The sequence below is a fragment of the Acanthaster planci genome, linkage group LG12 (genome assembly GCF_054643075.1).
Source record: "Acanthaster planci isolate LZ-2023a linkage group LG12, COTS_SCS, whole genome shotgun sequence".
NCBI lineage: Eukaryota > Metazoa > Echinodermata > Asteroidea > Valvatida > Acanthasteridae > Acanthaster > Acanthaster planci.
The window spans coordinates 8,635,324-8,653,297 of record NC_141788.1 but is presented as its reverse complement, the minus strand read 5'-3'; the positions used below and the strand labels follow the sequence as shown (position 1 = coordinate 8,653,297).

The 17,974-nt window shown below is 42.6% G+C and overlaps 2 protein-coding genes across 6 annotated transcripts in view; one reads left to right on the top strand and one right to left on the bottom strand.

The window, feature by feature from the left end:
• Nucleotides 1-33: 33 nt before the first annotated feature.
• On the top strand, nucleotides 34-11,504 carry fancc (FA complementation group C). 5 transcript variants are annotated; one of them, XR_002598940.2, is made up of 13 exons: nucleotides 162-290; nucleotides 554-750; nucleotides 986-1,073; nucleotides 1,729-1,823; nucleotides 2,458-2,568; nucleotides 2,857-2,921; nucleotides 3,170-3,378; nucleotides 4,278-4,429; nucleotides 5,287-5,509; nucleotides 6,197-6,438; nucleotides 7,579-7,776; nucleotides 8,719-9,085; nucleotides 9,814-11,504. XR_002598940.2 is itself a non-coding variant. In XM_087144519.1 (12 exons), exons 2-12 carry the CDS (start codon nucleotides 598-600, stop codon nucleotides 8,998-9,000), a joined length of 1,818 nt encoding a protein of 605 aa, XP_087000645.1. In that variant the 5' UTR covers nucleotides 34-162; nucleotides 557-597; the 3' UTR covers nucleotides 9,001-9,766. The 5 variants fall into 5 exon arrangements, 4 of the variants coding, with proteins under 4 accessions (XP_087000645.1, XP_022101667.2, XP_022101665.2 ...); XM_087144519.1 differs by lacking the exon at nucleotides 9,814-11,504 and having other exon boundaries at nucleotides 34-162; nucleotides 557-750; nucleotides 8,719-9,766; XM_022245975.2 differs by lacking the exon at nucleotides 9,814-11,504 and having other exon boundaries at nucleotides 104-162; nucleotides 8,719-9,766.
• LOC110985187 (rho GTPase-activating protein 100F-like) overlaps nucleotides 10,726-17,974 on the bottom strand; it is a 27,226-nt gene continuing 19,977 nt past the window's right edge. The window contains exon 5 of the mRNA XM_022246027.2: nucleotides 10,726-17,848. Within this exon, the coding sequence (XP_022101719.2) occupies nucleotides 17,532-17,848 (317 nt within the window). The 3' untranslated portion in view covers nucleotides 10,726-17,531. The remainder of the gene's footprint in view (nucleotides 17,849-17,974) is intronic.

The window sequence follows — 17,974 nt, the reverse complement described above, 5'->3', positions numbered from 1 at the left end:
CTGTACATCGATCGTACTGTCTGACCGTGGGCGCGGCGCCTGTACTGTTCATGTACATGCACGGTTGTTATGTAAACTCTAGAGGGCGCTTGCTTCTGCGAGCCACATGCATATACATGACATGTCATGCATATCCATGTTGAGTTGAGACAGGATAGAAAGGTATACATCATGTACAGGCTAGTTGGTTTTACAAAGTTCAATGTACATGTACATAGTACTAAACTTAGCCTAGCTAAAGACCTGTTTTTCCTCCAGGTCTATGCTTGATGTAAATCTGTAGGAACGTGGTAAGGCCTATAATACCGGTATTGAAATGAATTTGACCTTCAGCAGAGAGGTTTGCCAACAATAATATGAGCATGGTGTAGGCCTAGATTGTGACTATTGTGCACATTTAAAAATAAAGGGGAGGGAACACCCAGCTGGGTACGGACCCCCCCTCCCCTGTCACGCCCACACTGAAGATTTGGGGCCTGATACACAGACGGACCAAAACATGCTCAATTCTGAGATTAAGTTCTTATCAACTTTTCCAATATTGTCATCTTAGCAGCTGTAGGCTATAGGCTTGCTGCTTCGTTGGAGACGAGTTCGATGCATATGGATCAACGGATGGTCAAGCAGTGGGAGGAGATAGTTACAAAGTGGCAGACTTCTGACAAGGGCAGGAACAGACATCCCAATGACGATGATATTATGCAACTAAGGGTGTTCCTGAGAGAACTTCACCGTCGGCTAGTGGAATGGGTAAGTTGGTTGTAACAATGTACTCGTACCCCTTTTGCTATTCTGTGTTTGCGTCCATCTGTCCTCGTTTTCCGATGCATATCTCTTGAAGACTGTTTTGAGAAGGGGAAGCATCTCCTACAGGATCGATCAGTAAAACGACGTGACTGTCCAATCCCATAAATCCTTTTCTTGTGTAGCGTTCTGTACACCATTTCAGAAATAACAGTTTTACGCATTCTTACCTGGCATGAAGGGTCGACCGTCGGTCGTGCTGCAGAACCTCCCGAACGTCGGCAGACTTCTGGGACGTCTGTGTAGCATTGAGGTCCTCAGAATGCAAGGTACGCACTAAACTCTGCATACAAGTGTTCTGTTACTGTTAGTAATAACTAGTTGGTATAGAGGTCGTGCGTTAATGCGTCCGCAGAGGACAGTAATTTTATATCACTGGGATAGGCTCGAGTAAACCTTTTGTGCTTTCCTTGCAACTAAATTAAATGTAAACGGCCTCTGAGGCACCATAGAGACACCAGCAAGGCATCATTTCTATTGGCTTGAGACGTTGTTTATTGTTTGCTCTTTTACTGTCTGAAAGGAAGCCTTCGTATTCTGATGAAGGAATCGATTGATAGAAAGCAAATGATCATTACTTTCCTGAAAGAGAACAGCCTTGTTTGAAGGTGTGGCAGCCAGATTCGTTTCTGGGATGTGGAATTATCAAGATGTCAACAAATTAACAGCTACTCATTCCAAGCACAGACATTGCATGACTCATTTTCTTTTTAATGTTTGCTGCATTTTTCTTCTGTTTTTTCTAATAAAAACTTGCAGAACTATTCCATTCTTATAACTTTCCATTTGGAAGAGAATTGGTTTCATATTACTGAAGGCCTGCATTATTGAAGATGTCTTTTCATCATTTGTGCCCTCAGTGACATTTGTCAAAATTACCCATAGTTACTATCGTTGCATTTTTCTGTTGATTTGTGGGATTAGAGGCCGACTACCAGTTGGTACTGCAGTGTGTGCTAGCTCTCTATGTTAGTCAACCAAGCGAGCAGCTGGAAGAGAAGGCTATCAAGTGGGCCCAGGTAAACAGATAGTGGAAGTTCTTAACTATGGTACTTCACGCTGTTCCTGCCCACGTCAGACTAGTCCCCGGCATCACATGATGATTACAAAATGTACCCAGATCCCCAACCGTGGACCCTTAATCAAGTTCACTGTGTTGCATTTCTGAAACTTCACAACACTGTATCACATAGGGAAGTGATTACATACACATTACTGCTAGCCAGTACACTCACATGGCAACAACATGCGCAATATTTTCCTTTGTTTCTAAGCCAATCAATCAACAATAATTAGTTCTGTTTTTTTATCACTAAAGACTCTAAAAGATGCAAGAAAGTCTCAGATTTTTATTTTGAAGCCAAAATAGAAAAAGGGTGGTCCTATGGAGGCTTTGCATGGTAGCCATCTTGGAGGGCAGTTCTTTTGTTCCACAGGGAAACCTCCTTTGTGCACTCCCTGTAGAACAAAGGCACAGGCCTGCAAGATGGCAGCCTTGCAAACCCTCTATTCGACCAGTTGGATATGCACTGTTTGAAAAAACACAATTGTTACCTTAACATGTCTTTAGGAAAGTCCAAAATTACTCTGCAGTTGCAAGCTGTTTTGCAACCATGTTTAATCTTGTGGCCTTTTTGCCTCTCTTGCCCGAAGTCTCAAGTCAGGCACAGCGTCTCTTACTATAAGGAGAGAAATCCATGTCGCGGCATCGCAGAGTCAGTTGGTTGCTCTACGAGTCGCTTCAACCACACCGCATCTCTCAAGGTATGAGTTATTGTCACTGTCCTGTTACATGTATGTTGCATTTTGACCGTGTAACTTTCTACAGTGAACTACAGGGTACGTTTAATAACATCAGGTCCAACAAATATACTTCCAGAAAATCAAAGTAATCACTTGTTTCTAGCCTCACGATTGCCAATAATAGTAGATCATTTTTATTAATTCCTTTAATGCATTTAATGCAATGAATTACATGTATGTAAAAAAATTGATGTGTCTTAGATCTCTCTATAATGTCTCTTAGTTCACTGCTTTTCCCCATAATGTCAGCTTTTAGAATCGATTGTCGAAGATTTGAACAAAGTACCCACGACCTGCTGGGATCCGTACACTAAGTAAGTAACTGCATTACATGTGTTTGTTGTTCTAGTTCTTCTGAGCGTCTTGCCACTGTTCTAGAGTCCTTTTTGGAGGTTAAATGCCCCTCGTCACTTTTGACATTAGCTTGTTCATGATTTGAGATAATTTTAAGGAGTAAATTTGGCCGAACTTTTTTCAGTGTTTATTCTTCTGTGTGGTGTTTTCTCCGAGTTTGACTTGCAAACAGCACAGCAGTTAGTTTGTTGCTTATATTTTCACACAGTTGCCTGGTCCCCTACACCCAGCTCTCTGGGACTGCACTGACAGATCTGTCCGAGCTCTGCCTCCCGCTGGTCACCGGCAGCTGTGATGTGTCGCCGCTGGTTGAGTGCCTGCTGAGTTGCCACGGAAACAGTGCGAGGGAAGCCCTGAGCCCGGCATTCCTTGAAGCTGTGACAAAATCTCAGGAGCATGCATACGCGAGCCAGTGCTGTGAGTAACATTCAGACATGCAACTGTCCTCTGATCAGCTGATTTCCTCATTTTTCACCTCGCACCCATGCCAGCGAAAATGGAAAAAACACTGTACAAAGTCTTGCCAATATTGGAATTTCCTCCTGTTTTTTGTCAAAGTCCAAGTTGCATGCCTGAACACCTGTGCCCAATTATGCTGAATCTTCCATCAGCTAACCCTCCCCTGCAATTTCTCCAATGATTATTCTTGTTGTTGTTTATTTACCAGAATCACAGGAGAGTACAATTTAAAAAGCCAAACCAGAAAAGAACTTATCGTTTATTAATTAAGGACAGAGCTTTGGTCAAGAAATGGCAAAAGTGATAAATTCACTTTGGTAATTAGACCTGTCACTCTTGATGCTGGCAAAAGAAACAATAGCTAAGGTGAAATTTCCAATGATTAAAATGCTAAAATTGTCTTTTTTTTAATGGTTTCATTACCACATCTAAAAGTTTAATTTAATTCAGTGCACAATAACCAGAGTAAAATGCCAACAGTAACACAGTTTAGCGTTTGAGGCCTTTACCTGTGTATTTCCTTTTGAAATTTTTTCGACTGCATCCGCCGTGGGTGGAAGAGTGTCGAACTGTAATGCAATGTTCTTGAACCTATCTTCAACGTTTCTCTTCACTTGAGTTCTTCGGTAGACGCGATGGTGTGATAATCAAAAACCACTGTTTCACAGTTTTCCCAGCCCTTCGGGCAAATCAGTGGCCATTGTATTTAAAAACAAGTCCTTGCTTGATTTAGTACATCCCAGGAAAATAAACACGTGATTGAGATTTTGTGTCTTTCTAAGTCATCTTCAGACAGCTGGTTTTGCCATTCACGCTTGCAGCTATTGAGCTCAAGGTTTATCTTTGCTCCCTGGCAGCTCTTGAATTGAGCCATGAAGGCTACGTCTCTCTCTGGACCAGGTACCTTCCTGCTTTGGAGAGCGAGGTTCTGCACCTTATACAGGCTGTGGTCCCTCTGTTACCTTCGTCGGAGCTCAGAGCCCAGATTTTAATGTCCAGCAGAGGCCTGGTGAGCACATTTGGGTTTTTTGCCCACTCGCATTATTTGATTTTTGAATTCTCTGGTCAGTGAACAAACCCCACGTCGGATAGAATTGAAACTTAACAGATACACTCATAATTTCCAGCACATCAAGTTTGTGGGAAAACCAAAAATTGTTAGGGGGAGGTGTTCACCCCCTTAAGGGTCCATCCTCCAAAGATGTGTGAAAACATGTGAAAATGGAAGGATGTCTGATGGTTGATGTCTGTTGGGGGTCAAAGGAAAGGTCGGCAATGAAATGTGGAGTAGTTGGAATACCCTCATCTAGTGAATCCCCATGTCAAATGCTTGCTGTCACATTTCAAATTGATGTGAGCATTTGATTTATTTCCCCCAGGTGTGAATTGGCTTCTAACTACACGCTTACGGTACACACAAATCAATTTCAAACTGAAATTGTCCCAGACACATTATATTTGGCCCCCAAAAAATGACTTTTTAAAGAGAGAGGACAGCACAAGCATGGTCCAGTACAAAGGTGGACGTTACAAAAGCTGAACCGTTGCGGTCATTTTTGCAAATGTTTGCCACATTTCTTACCACTTCGTCGCATTTTTGAAATCCTGGACAGTGTCACAGAGTGACACTGCAGGGTTTTGAATGCACCCTCCGGGGAGTAGTTTTAGCCTCGGCATGCGTGCAGACGCAACTGGAATTCCTCAAGCGTGGAGAGGAGCAGAGACGTCACGTGGCACCATCGACAGAAGTCACCAGAACATCCTCCACGTTGGCTGTGTGTTTGCACATCATCAGGTGTGGACTCGTCAATAGATGACTTTTTCGGCCGGACATTTAATTTTTTTCCCCAATGATTACCATTGCAGCCGAGGGCGTGTGCCGAAAATCCATCCTTACTCACTGGCGCGGAGAAACTGATGGAATTGCTGCTACACCACACAGGGGGGAGCGCCTCTGTGCTGACCACAATGGACTTGTTCCATAGATGCGTGAAGGAGAGTCGGGGAACCATACCACCTGTCCTTCATTGTCGTAACAGCTGGCCAGCCTTAGACAGCTTGCGCAACCTGCTGCAAGCAGACCCACAGGGTAACTTCGGAGATGTCAGTCATAGTTGAAGAGCTAGATTTGCTTTTCAGAAAAAGACAGAAAATATTTAAATTCACAAGAAAATTTCTGAACTTCGGTGTTACCCACATACAGCGTACACCCTTAACTGAAAAGTCCTGTCAACCTCAAAAACGTGTCACACTTTGATATAACGAGACCATTTCAAAAACTGAACAGATATCCAACACAAGTAGTTTATGGGTGATTCGTATAAATCCTGGTCCAAAAGTGTGACATGTTTGTGTCTCTGTCACACCTAATACTTGGAATTTGACTTGGAAGTATGATTGAACTGGAGTTTAAACTATTCCTTTTTGGCAGGTAGCTTGTATTAATTAATCACGTTTGATATAAGAATGTGTAAAACTTACCAAATCACATGTCAGATGTGACAGGGACAGGATTAAACTTGGACCCCAAATTTGTAGAATGACCCCCAGTGCTATTTCATTACCAGGCTGTATGCTTTCTTGTTCTTCTAAAAAAACCTTTGCTAGAGAAGCGTGCAGCACATGGCTGGCAGTGTTTTCGTAATCAAAAATCTTTATGGAGATACCTCTTAGTAGCTGATCGAGTGGCTTGCTTATGGGCCTGGTAATCATTCAGGGCACTTTAATTTTTTCGTTAAAATGCGCAATGGGAATGCCCGTTATTTTGCCCACGTAGATTTACCGACCAGGCTGCTAGTCCTTCACATCAAGAATCTCAGCAACTGTCTGACTCGGCACGTGGTGACTGACCCCGTCAGCAGGTTCCAAGCCTGGCTGTTGCTGGCTAGGTCCCGAGCCTGGCACCGGGCAGTCTTGAAGATGTCGCTGCTCGGTCCAGCAGGCGGCGTGCCTGCGTGTCTCCAAGTGCTCGTCTGGTACAACTCGCCGCTGGATCCCGACAGACACAAGGAGTACCAGGTATGGATATGGGGAGTTACTATGGGGGTGTGGTCAGGGGTGGAATATAAAAGAGTTGATTTTGGAAAACTTCGTGGAAATTGGGGAGTCCTGTCATCACTTCTTACCGAGTAGTTCATTTCCTGCTGAGGTCATGAGCATGTAGGCAATGGTTATGCTTATTGTATCCGTCCTGAGCAGGACCAAGAGAGGGCGCAATTTTCCTGCTGGCCCACAAATGACTCTGAAATGCATGTTACAGTGGCGTGGCTACCGACAACGTGAACTCTCCCCACTAACATGGCACTTTTCAATCGATCAGGGGGTGCTTTTGCTCAAGGCAGATAGCAACTCTGCCTCTGTTGACTTCAAACTAAGCAGGAAATGCTCTGCAGTGGATGAAGAAATGTTAATTTTTTTCAATGCAAGATTCTACATCGCAGCAGGTTGGCGGCCAATTAGCAAAAGTCGTCATTGCACATATTCATTTTCTGCAGTGTGGGTTTCATCAAACATCATGTTTAGACAGCCATAGATGTTCAGTTTTAAAAGCTTATAAATGTCGCGTTCATGGCGCTATGAAACTAGAGCAGTGACTCATGCTCAAAGTTATGCCTGCTGGGCGCATCCATGTTTGTGCACAAACCCATGGAAGACTCGACATTGTTTACTGGTTTTGTAAGGGTATTTACATATGTGCATCTGTATTCTGAAAAGATACGTCAACAAGGCCAATACGCAAAAAACTTGACGCACGATAGTAAGTGAGCATTTCGTTTTGCTCTGCATAAACAACGCAAATGCGTGCACGTATACACTGCAGATAATGTTGCCATGACTTTTTAAATTCTAGATTCTAGAATTTTAGATTCTAGCGGTACCCGATGCTCGTTTCATTTAGACTGTGTAATTCGATATTCATTCTGATTTTGAATGTCCTACAAGCACGCACATGGATTCAAAATGTCTACGCCCAGGACGGCGTCAAATTCTCTCCACGCAGAAAATGAGAAATTGGCACCCAAGTTTTTATGTACAGCTCTATGGTTCTGTTTGATAAAAAGTTTAATCCGGTTGTTTTGTCCAATAACTGATGATGTCACATGATGGCTAGGAAGACGAATTAGGCTTGCTCACATGACCTTGTCTTTGTAATTTCAGGATCGGCTGGGTGAGCTCATCACTTCACTGCGAGGTCTCTGCTACCAGGCCGTCCTACAACCCCACGACCTGCAGTGCGCATTCAGCGCCTACCGCGGTCAAGGCAACCTCTTATGCAACATCGTCAAACCCCTTCTGATGTTCTTCTCAGTGTACGGGAACGTGACACGTCACGTCTTGCCGGACATTGTCGAAAAGGTACAAAATTCACAGTCAATTCAGGAACCCGCAGTTTTGTGTATGTACGCGCTCAACATTACTGAAGATGTTTGTTGCCATCAGTCAATCGGTGTAATCGCTGGTCTTATTACAATTTGCCAATAATCCCACTGTCAGCTAATCATTTTTCTTTCAAATGCAAGGTTGTGGAGGATTATTTTAACCACATCACGCCGGGGGCATTTATGAATGTTGATACTGCTGGGATGGGATCTTTTTCATTTTTTTCTGTTTTCAAAATTCTTTAAAAATTCCTTTCTTCATTTACTGGACACTTACACCCACACGAAGGACAATCTGGTTTCTACTCTAATCTGACAGACAACATCTATTGAGTACGCTGGAGTATTTCAGCCAGGCCTGCCACCTTGTAAAAAGAGCCGAGATTATGCAGTATTATTACGTAATTTTCTTTTGTTCACGAAACTGGCACATTGCGCTGCTGACCTCTTTTCAATAGGGGCCAGATTAGCGTGCATTGGTGCTGTGTGGCTCATCGCTGCGGTGGTGGAGCGCTTTTGTCCTCGGTGGTAATCCGCTCGCTTTAAATGCCCCAAACCGTGGAATACTGTTTCAAAAATGCTGGATCATCTCCACTATTAACAGTAAAAAAATGTTGGTAATGCCCAGCAGCCTGGTCTTTTGTTACGAGTACGGTCTTTTGTTACAAGGCCCAGTTCCCTTCGTCCAATTTCAGAGACCCCGGCTATGCATATAAAGAATACGTGCCCGAAACATGCCCGGCAGCAAGTGGTTAAACAAGGAAGTTAAGTCCAAGATTTCATACAGGCTAGACGGATGATGCAACGTGATTGTGCTGATTGACATTTTTAGGCCCAACGATGATTCAACGATGAATTGCAGAGCAATTCTACATTTTTAGAGGCATTTTACAAAGTAAAAATTGTTGTGTCTTTGTAGGCCACTGGTGAAAATCAACCAAGCTGTGCAACAAAGTTCCGATTCTTTTTGGACTGCATTGAATTTGCCCTGGTGCCCGACGGACCGCATGCCCTCAGCAAGCGGGTCCGGGGATCCCCCAGTCGTCAGGGAAAGAAGAGTGCGGCTCCCGCCCTTTCCCTGTTCGCCGAGGTTTTTGAGGAGTACCGCCGAGAACGGCTGGTTGGAGCTTTGAGGTTACCGGAAGAGCTGCATCTTGGCCTGATGGGCAGATATGACAGAGTGAAGCAACTGCTCCTGTGATGGCTGAAACTAGTGCTCGTTTGTTTCACACACCAATCCGGATCTGGGATTAGTGGTCCCAAGGCTGTTTCACGCCATCCATTAGGTAGGTCCTGGTGTCAGTGAACCAATGCCGGATCACTGATGATCACGATCTGAATCTGCACGAAACAAACAAGCCCCGAAATAGACAGAATTTGTTTTATAACAACTCGGTTTGGAACTCTCCGAAGATTGTCATTTGCTGAATTTCTTCGCCCATCTGAAGGCTTACTTGAGTACAACAGAAAGTGATCTTGTCTGAAGTCAAGTCATTGGCTACTCATATGAAATACGAGACAGGCAACCATGCTTTTCTCAAATTACAATTGCCACGCGCCAACTTTTGAAGGTTTTTATTAATGTGAGCATTTCTTGAAAGATGTTGAGAAAATAAAAAGTGCTGTTGTATCAGAGCATTATTATATTGGAAAGATACATGTATTTGGCTCCATCAGATGATCTGCGTGATTGGTCAATCTTTATAGCATGACATGTAGATAGTTCTGCCATCAGCCAATGGTAACATTTTTTCTAATTCAAGTTGTGGAGGATTGTTGCCAAACAGGGAAGTAAAATTGGATATTTCAGACGGTATCGCGCAATCGCTCTGAGCGATCAGGCAATTGTGCAGAATGGGGGATCACTCCTTACACGTGCAAGTGTGTCTCGCTATAAATATGTGGTGTATTTGATTGGTTGCGTCTTCTGTAATGTTTGACCTTGAAACATCAATGTGCAAAAGTAATTCACTCTGATTTCAATTTCATTTCATAAACTATCATTTCACCGTAGAATGTACAGTGAGAGAGATCAGAATTCAGCCCACGATTACCAGCAACTTTGGCAGTCCAATGGTAGGCCGTCTGCACTTGTGGACAGGAGGTTGTGGGTTCCAGTGGGTTGAGTAAACTTGTATCACGTTCTTCAAACTCGCTCTCAGGGTCAGTTGAAGGTTAAAACCCACCTTCCAGCAAGACTTGAATCCTCGACACTGATTTGTCAAGCCATGGCAGAAGTCTGTGCAATATGTATATGTGACCAGGATAATAAGTCGCACAATGCCAAAACACACGTCATGGCCTGTTCCATTTGGAGAGGGCAAAATCTGTAAAAAAAGTGATTTTGTGTTTTTTCCTTAACATTTTCTATAATTTTTATATTTTCAGAATTTGTGACAACAAACATGGATACTGATGAAAAAAGATCGAAAACTGATCATTCAGTAGGGAAATCCTACATAGCGTTGTGTTTCCAAGAGGTACACTTCCAGAGCTTTTTCTCAAAAAGTGCTTTTATCGAATCCAAATATGTGGCTATACAAATGTCCATATATCTCCGGAATGAAGTGCACTAAAGGGGTCCTTCATGTGTCAAATTGTACCTTTTGATGTACAGAGTCTAGCCATATCAACAACTCATAACCTGAATTTGGCGATGTATTACCCAGAGCTGGTCACATGTGTATACCTTGGTCTGTGATGCTGTCAACACGTCATGCTAATCCAACAGTAAAATAAAAGTGTACGGTGCCACTTCTGCCAAGCAAAAAAGGGTGTTCTTCGAATTTGCTCGCAGATAAATTTGTCATCTGTGGTGGTGCAACTCACAAGCTCAGAGCGTAAAGATTTGAACACCTGCTCCATGGAATTTTTGTATTCGTAAACGAGTCGGATGCATTCAAAGAAGGACAGAGTACACAATCTATGCATTCTAGACATCTGTATTATTTATTCCTCATTCGTAGCATGATTATTCACAGGCTTTGCCGACAATACTCGTAAGTACACAAAAAAACAAAATGAAAAAAAGAAATAAAATTACACCATCACATTTAAATCCTACTTGTTTACAATCACTAGACACGATTCGGAACTGGTTAAAGTCTCGTCTGAATTCTACGTAATATTTTTTCCCGCAAACCACACACACACGTTTAATCCTTTTTTCTTTTTTTTTTTAAAGTCTATTGCAGCACATTGTCCGGGAATGTCTGTCCACGGAGAGAGGAAATCTACATGTTCCTTCCCCTACGGTCCGTCAAAAGCTTTTCCTTTTTATGTACAGGCGTCTACAGCGTCTGCCTACGTTCTAAAAACACCACAATTCAGTTCCTTTTTTATAATTTTACACAAGACACTTTCTCAAACATTATTACACGTAGACACAACAAGCAATTTTCGTTCCGTAACTTTATATGAAGTAATAAAAATACCACGACATTCCGACGCATTTCGTCTTTTTTTCGTACATCGTAATTATCAGATTTCTGCAAGCACGAGAAAACAAATTGTTACTAGTCGATAAATAAAATATATTTAAGCAAGTTGCACGTCCGTGGCAGGATTTTTACAAGATCTCTATTACATGATCCAGTAGCTCACTACAGCTCTACAATACGACGGATTGTCTTGAGGATTTCATCATTTTTAAATGGATTCAACGCATAAATTAATAAATTACCACAATCAACCAAGAATTTTCAATTGTCATCATCCTACGTGTAATCCTGATTTCAACCACCGTCTCAGGAAAATATAGAATCATAACTTTTGGAGAAAAAAAATTTCTCATTGAATACGCGAACCAATTTCCTCAATGTGATGTACCTACAGCAGCGCTCCACCACCTACATGTATAACAAAGCCAAGATACTTCAAAATCTAGCAGAAACATTCCGTCGAAAAAGCAGATGCACTAAGAGCGCGAACTTTTAAAATACAAAGGAATACCTAGGAATTGCCAAAACAGTGTTGCGAAAATAAATGCAATGCAGTCACCCTTAACCACTCCCTGCCGGGGATTCCGGATCTGGACATGTATGCTTTATATGCGTGGCCGGGAACAGGGCCTTGTAGCTGAAGACCGTACTCGGTGGTGGAGCGCTTTTGTCCCCGGTGGTAATCCGCTCGCTCTCAATGCCCCAAACCCTGGTATACGGTTTCAAAACAAGGCTGGATTATCACCACTTTTGAGAGTGAAAAATGTAGCTAATGCCCAGCAGCCTGGTCTTTTGTTACAGGGCCCTGTTTAATTTGTCCGAGTTAGAGACCCCGGCCACGCATATAAACCATACGTCTCCGATTCCGGAGTCCCCGGCAGGAAGTGGTTAATGTACCTGGTTCTTTTAAAGACTTAAAACGCTCAAACTAAACCGCATCGGCTATGCCTAAAACCAGTATTTTCAGGACTTTGTCTTGTGCTTTTGCAAAGCAGTACAAAGCACTGTGCCAATGGCATGAATATGGAGCCAGGGCAGTTACAATCCATATTGGAATACATTAAGTTTGACATTTCTGTTGCTTTTTGACAGCTGAGAATTATAGCTACCCCTGACTACTTTAAAGCGGCAGATATTTTTTGAACTTAAAATAACAAGGCGACCCACACTCAGTGTACACTTCATGTGCAAATTCACTGCCCAAATGTGGTTTGAACATGTCTTGAAGCAGTTTTGAAGTTTTCTTGACAAGCATGAATCTAGATATACAGTCTACATGTACATACTGCTAACTGTGTCATTTGTTCCACGTGTCAAGCATCACGTGACCCACTCTGTGAAAATGAAGTCGCCAGAGCCACTTTTTGAGTTTTCATTTGTAATGGAAAGAGCAAATTGAGTTTTTTGTTTTGATGTATCACTCAGTTTGGCATCCTGATGAAAGTGGATACTCCACGGTGAAAAATGCTGTGGGTTCCTATTGATTTACACTGTGCAAAATTATTCTAAAGGACTTTTTACTCCAAAGTGGCTCTGGTGGACTTAAGACTCATTTTCACAGAGAGGGTCACATATTACCTATCTTGCTGCGTGTAGCAAGAGTACACTTGGCCTAATCACTACCAGAACGGTGGTCAGGTTCCCCGCCTCCTTTCTGCATTTTATGTACATGTATGTATGCATTCTGTACACAAGTGGTGTACATGTACTTCCTGATGCTTTAATCGTGGCACAATCTGTTTCGACAGGCAGAGCAAAAAATGATTCTGCTAGGAAACCGTCAGACTTTTTAACTTTCATGCCCTAGAGTTTCTCAACAATTCTAGGTCACTGTAATCAGTACGCAGTTTGCAGCGGTCTAGCTACATGCGTACATGGCATTACATTTCTTGGGCATTTCATGAGTGTTTTGGTTAAGGGCGGTGACATAACTTCAGAGCAAGCCCCTGGGGATTTCCCTTAAATAAATAAAACTTGTAAAAAGAATTCCGAACATTAAAAACTATGCTGAGGTAAGCAACCTCACTACTGTTTAAGGTAAAAATCATAAAACTCAACATGAAAAGTCGTGATGAACTTGTCATAAATACAAGTACTGTGTGGATATATTTAACGATTGTCTCAAATTTGTTTCGAACGATTAAGTAACCAACTACTCCGTAACCAGGCCAGCAGTTACGCGCAGAAAAAAAAACACTTTAAAAGCGGGACGGCATTTGTTTCTAAGCACTTCCAGTATTACTACACATTAGCTTGATATGAATACACAAAATAGATGCAAAATAAAGTGGCTTCTTATGTTCACCATACGCTGATATGCTATATGTACACCAATCCTGTAAGTTCTTTAAAAACTGACAAAACCACAAGGTTCCACGTCTACTTTTCTTTCTTGGAAAACGATCGCTGCTGTCTTAAAAATACCTTTTCTTTTTAAAGATGCGTTACGTGCTACATGCAAGACTGCTTGCAAATAAAACCTCATTGATGAAAAAGTGAATATTTACATTATCACATCTGTCACGTAGTCACTGCACTGTCGTATCGAGAGCAAGCCCACTCACTGTACTACATGTACATGTACCAATACCTACTTTGGTAGAAAAAAAATCCACACAATCTCTTGATAAAATGTAGCCTTGTCAAAATGTGCCAGTACCCATTTTCCCGTACAATCTCTCCCTTATTAACCTTGGCAAACAGAAATGGGATCTACTTGCGAGATGGCACCACCCTCGTGGACAAGGCGGTGTGTGCGTTGTACGCCACTTGAACCGATGGGATGTTTTGATTTTGCCCAACGAGGGCATGTCTGCAGTTCAAGAAAGTGCATGTGGGCGCTGTGCCACCTCAGCAATGGGGTCTCATCAGATGGATCTATACAGAACCAAACGCTACAATTTCGCCATCGATGGCCAAAAACGCTAACCGCCAAAGCTGGGCAATCCAGGTGCCCCATCTCTGGAAACCAAAGCTGTATTCAGGGTACCAGAGAGTAAACAGTAGACGGACAGTTCAGCGGTTTTTCAAAAAACCACAGTCACTTCCTGGAACTTTCATCCCGAACAAAATGTGAAATACCAAATTGACATGTACCGGTAATCTTGCTTTTGACATACATGCATGCCTATCTCTTTGAAATGGACTGAAGCATAACCCCAAAAGCCATCATATATTTAAGTAGGCATTCTCTGCTGCAAATGGCAACAAGCTGAGAGTACCCGGTAGAGACTGTCAAACTGTGGACAGGCTATCACCTTAAATGCTACGTGACGGCCATACCTGAATAGACTTGATGCTAGGGAAGCCAGCTTTGATCTTGTTCCCTGAATGTATCGTATGCAGTGTCATCTGGTAAACGGGACGGTGCCAGATTATTTGGGGTTCCAAACCTCTCTTTCATTTGTTGTTTTAAATGTGGCTTTTTACAGCTACATGTAACTTATCACAAATTTTAAATCCCTTTCAATTATTCAGAGTGTAAAAACTGGCATTAGTTTGTAATAAACTGTAACTTTGTCACTGTTATTTTTACTCTCAGGTTCCAAAAATGACGAGCTAACCCCACGTTCCATTCAAGATGGCCGACACGTGCATACTCTCAGATTTTACATAATTACTGTACAAAAGGCAGGGAATTGTTCAAAACAATCTCAAGCCCAGAATGTTGTTCATATTCCAGAATCTTCGTCAGAACCATCAATTTCAGTACATCCGATCTCAGTCATGAAGGTGACGGCATGTCTCAATTCACTGTCGAGTGGTACAAATTCTGTTTCACATTTCAGATGGTAACTACATATACCAGTAACTCTGTGCACACTACGATGTACACAAACGTGTACACTGTACACGGCTGGAGCAATTACTGTATTTCTGAATCTACAGGAACAAGTACAGTAAAAATTACACTTGAACATTTCAAATTGACTCATGCAAGTTTTTCCCGGTATACATTTGTTACGTACATGTACTCGAAAAACGATGCTTAAGTAGAAAGAGCTATACATTTAAACCTACGAGATTGTACATGTATATTTGTTTAAAATATTCGTTTAGATCTACATTACTGATTGACGTTTTGGTTGATTATTTCAAATTATGTTATTTCTGGATTTAACTGCCTGGCAAGTCTCAGTCACAAAGTCTAGCTAGAGTACAAACGTGAATCGCATGTACCGTACATGTACACGTATGTGTACATGCACATGTGGGAGGTTTAACATTGGTGCTGTGTGGACGGCCACTGTGGACCGAATCGTGTACGTGAACTCGACCTGGTCTTTCTCCAGGAAATCTTATTCCACGTGTGCCTGCTGTTCAGATCACGATCGTCTTCACGCATTATTTATACCTTGGCATCCGCTCTGTGGAGAAGCGCGCCCTTCCCTTCTCTGGACTGAAAAAGAGAGAAGCTGAAAGGGACCGTTTCAACGGGGGGTTCCCGACAGAAGTTGGTTGTGCATTCTCGGCATGGCGGTCTCTAGTTGGCTTATTGGGAATATATTAAAGACTGTGAAATTTCATGTGACTTGCATGAACATGTGCACTGTACACGTATGTTTCAGGTGTGCGCGTATCGGTGCGGTCGTCGTGGTGGCATGTTCACATACCTTTGGACTGTGTTTAATCCAGGGTGGACGAGGGGCAAGAGCCCCCAGTTTTATTTTGAAAAATAAAGAGAATGGCGATGTTTTAAAAATCTATTTTTTTTTCCTCCCTAAAGTGTGTAAAAAGCCAAAAGATGTACATGTAGCCCACCCCTCAGAAATGCCATATAAAACGATAACATAAAAAAATATCTACATTTGGCCTCCAACCCCCCCCAAAAAAATCCTCTGAACACCTCCTGTACGTTTTATAGATGTATAGATGTACACATTCAAACTGGATATGCTGGCTTATATGCTTAAAAAAAAATAATATCAGAAGTGTTGCTCAGAATTGACACAGTCTTAAAACTTGGCGTGCAATGTTGGAATTCCTAACAGGCTCGTTGTGCTGAAATGTTTCCAGTCCAAGTGTATGCAAACTTCTGATCCAAACTAAAAATCCCACGTAGGACCTGTGGATATGCACTGCACAGTACATTATTCATGTACCATACCGCAATGCGCATCGCCTTGTCATCAAATCCTTTGAATATTACCCTCCAGGCTCATCTGTAAGCCACATGTTCGAGCACGTGTTTACCAACCCACGTGCTTAGGAATCTCATGTTTGTTTGATTTATTCATAGGCTATTTTGAGAGATGCAATTTCCGCAAACAAAATGTTATCATGGTATAACAAAATAGGCTTTAGAGGAGGTCTGGTCCACTGACTTCTTACACCTTGTGCCTTGGGTTGTAACCTGCACCCCTCAGATGTGAAAATGACATGGGGGAGGGGTCCTCAAAATACCAGCTCCCACTCCGTCTTGTATTCAGGCTTCAGGCTTGAGTTTTGTGAATTCAGTCATCTGGGTTTCTCACTCTTAAAGCTCAGGACTATTACATGTACATCCCCTGCTACGGAAGCATCCATGTGTCGAATACGAGGGCAAGGTTGTGAAGACTTGTCATTTGGTTCGAATGGCGAACATTCAAGACTGATTGTGGAGCTCAGCAAAACTGCAATTTTGAAAACCCCTCGTGGCTCTCGAATGGAGTACGGTACGCGCGAGTTAATTCACCCGCTGGTTCTCGCTCTAATGCCTTTAACACACAGAATTGTGCATAATATGACGTACGCACTTCCGTACTCTATGGGTTTACTCATTCTGTGATGAGGAACCAACATATCAAGCTCAAGCACACTTCATAAAAAAAATAAATACTACTGCCTAAGTTCCTGGGACATATAGTATTTTACAGTGGTTAATAGCTGGGAAAACAGAAAGTTGAACTTAGAAGTACTTTTAAGGGAAATGTCTGTGACTAGACTTCACAAAGTTGCTTGGGAAATAACCTTTTCGGTACACTTCAGAGAAATACAGCCCTTTTCTTTTTCAAAGAAATCAGCTATCAAAACACTGTCAAGGCTCTGCACTTACATGTACACTATTATGCGAGTTAAATTTGGTGTCAGTCACTTTCCTGTAAGAATTGTGTTCGAAACATTAAGAAAAAAAAACCAATTTAGACAAAGTTCTTTATTGTGGAAGTGAACGGGATGGAGTATAAAGTCTTGAATCACTGGCCAATATGAAGCAACCTCACTGTTCAACTTGACCAACCAGCAACTAAATAAAAAGTGAGAATGACTGGCTCTGATTCGGAGCTTTAGAGTTTTACCGTGCACGAACGGTGCTTTAACAGGGCGATACCTGCAAGTTGTCCGAGTCCCACTCGTCTTCTCCGTCGGGCTGGGGCTGCTGCTGCTGTTCTTGCGCTTCTTGATGCTGCTGATGCTGGAGGCAGGGCTTGCCGCCATCCTCGTCGCCGTCCTTGGCTCGCAGCGTCTCGTCCAGGTCGTCGTTGCTGTGGTAACAGCTGTCCTCCTCTTGGTTGTCGAGGAGTGGGTCGTTGTCAAGGAAGGGGTCGTGGTCCGGCTCGGCCTCGGGGCGCTCCTCCTCTTCCAGGAGCTCCTGCTGCTCCTTGATGCGCTGCTGGATCTTGTCAAAGTCGGCTGTTGTGCAACAGTCCAAAAGAATAAGTTTCAGCGACTGTCTATATATAGGCTAAGTTTCGTCACATTCCTCAACAAGTCCCAGCAGGGACTGGCAATGCACTGTGTGGGCCTCCTGGTAGTGCC

What these genes read in the sequence shown, in the direction of transcription:
- fancc (XM_087144519.1), top strand. Translation starts at nt 598, where the DNA reads ATGCATATGGATCAACGGATGGTCAAGCAGTGGGAGGAGATAGTTACA. An exon ending in ACCGTCGGCTAGTGGAATGG is followed by an intron (nt 751 to 985) that starts GTAAGTTGGTTG and finishes CCTGGCATGAAG; the next exon opens with GGTCGACCGTCGGTCGTGCT. An exon ending in TAATGTCCAGCAGAGGCCTG is followed by an intron (nt 4,430 to 5,286) that starts GTGAGCACATTT and finishes TTACCATTGCAG; the next exon opens with CCGAGGGCGTGTGCCGAAAA.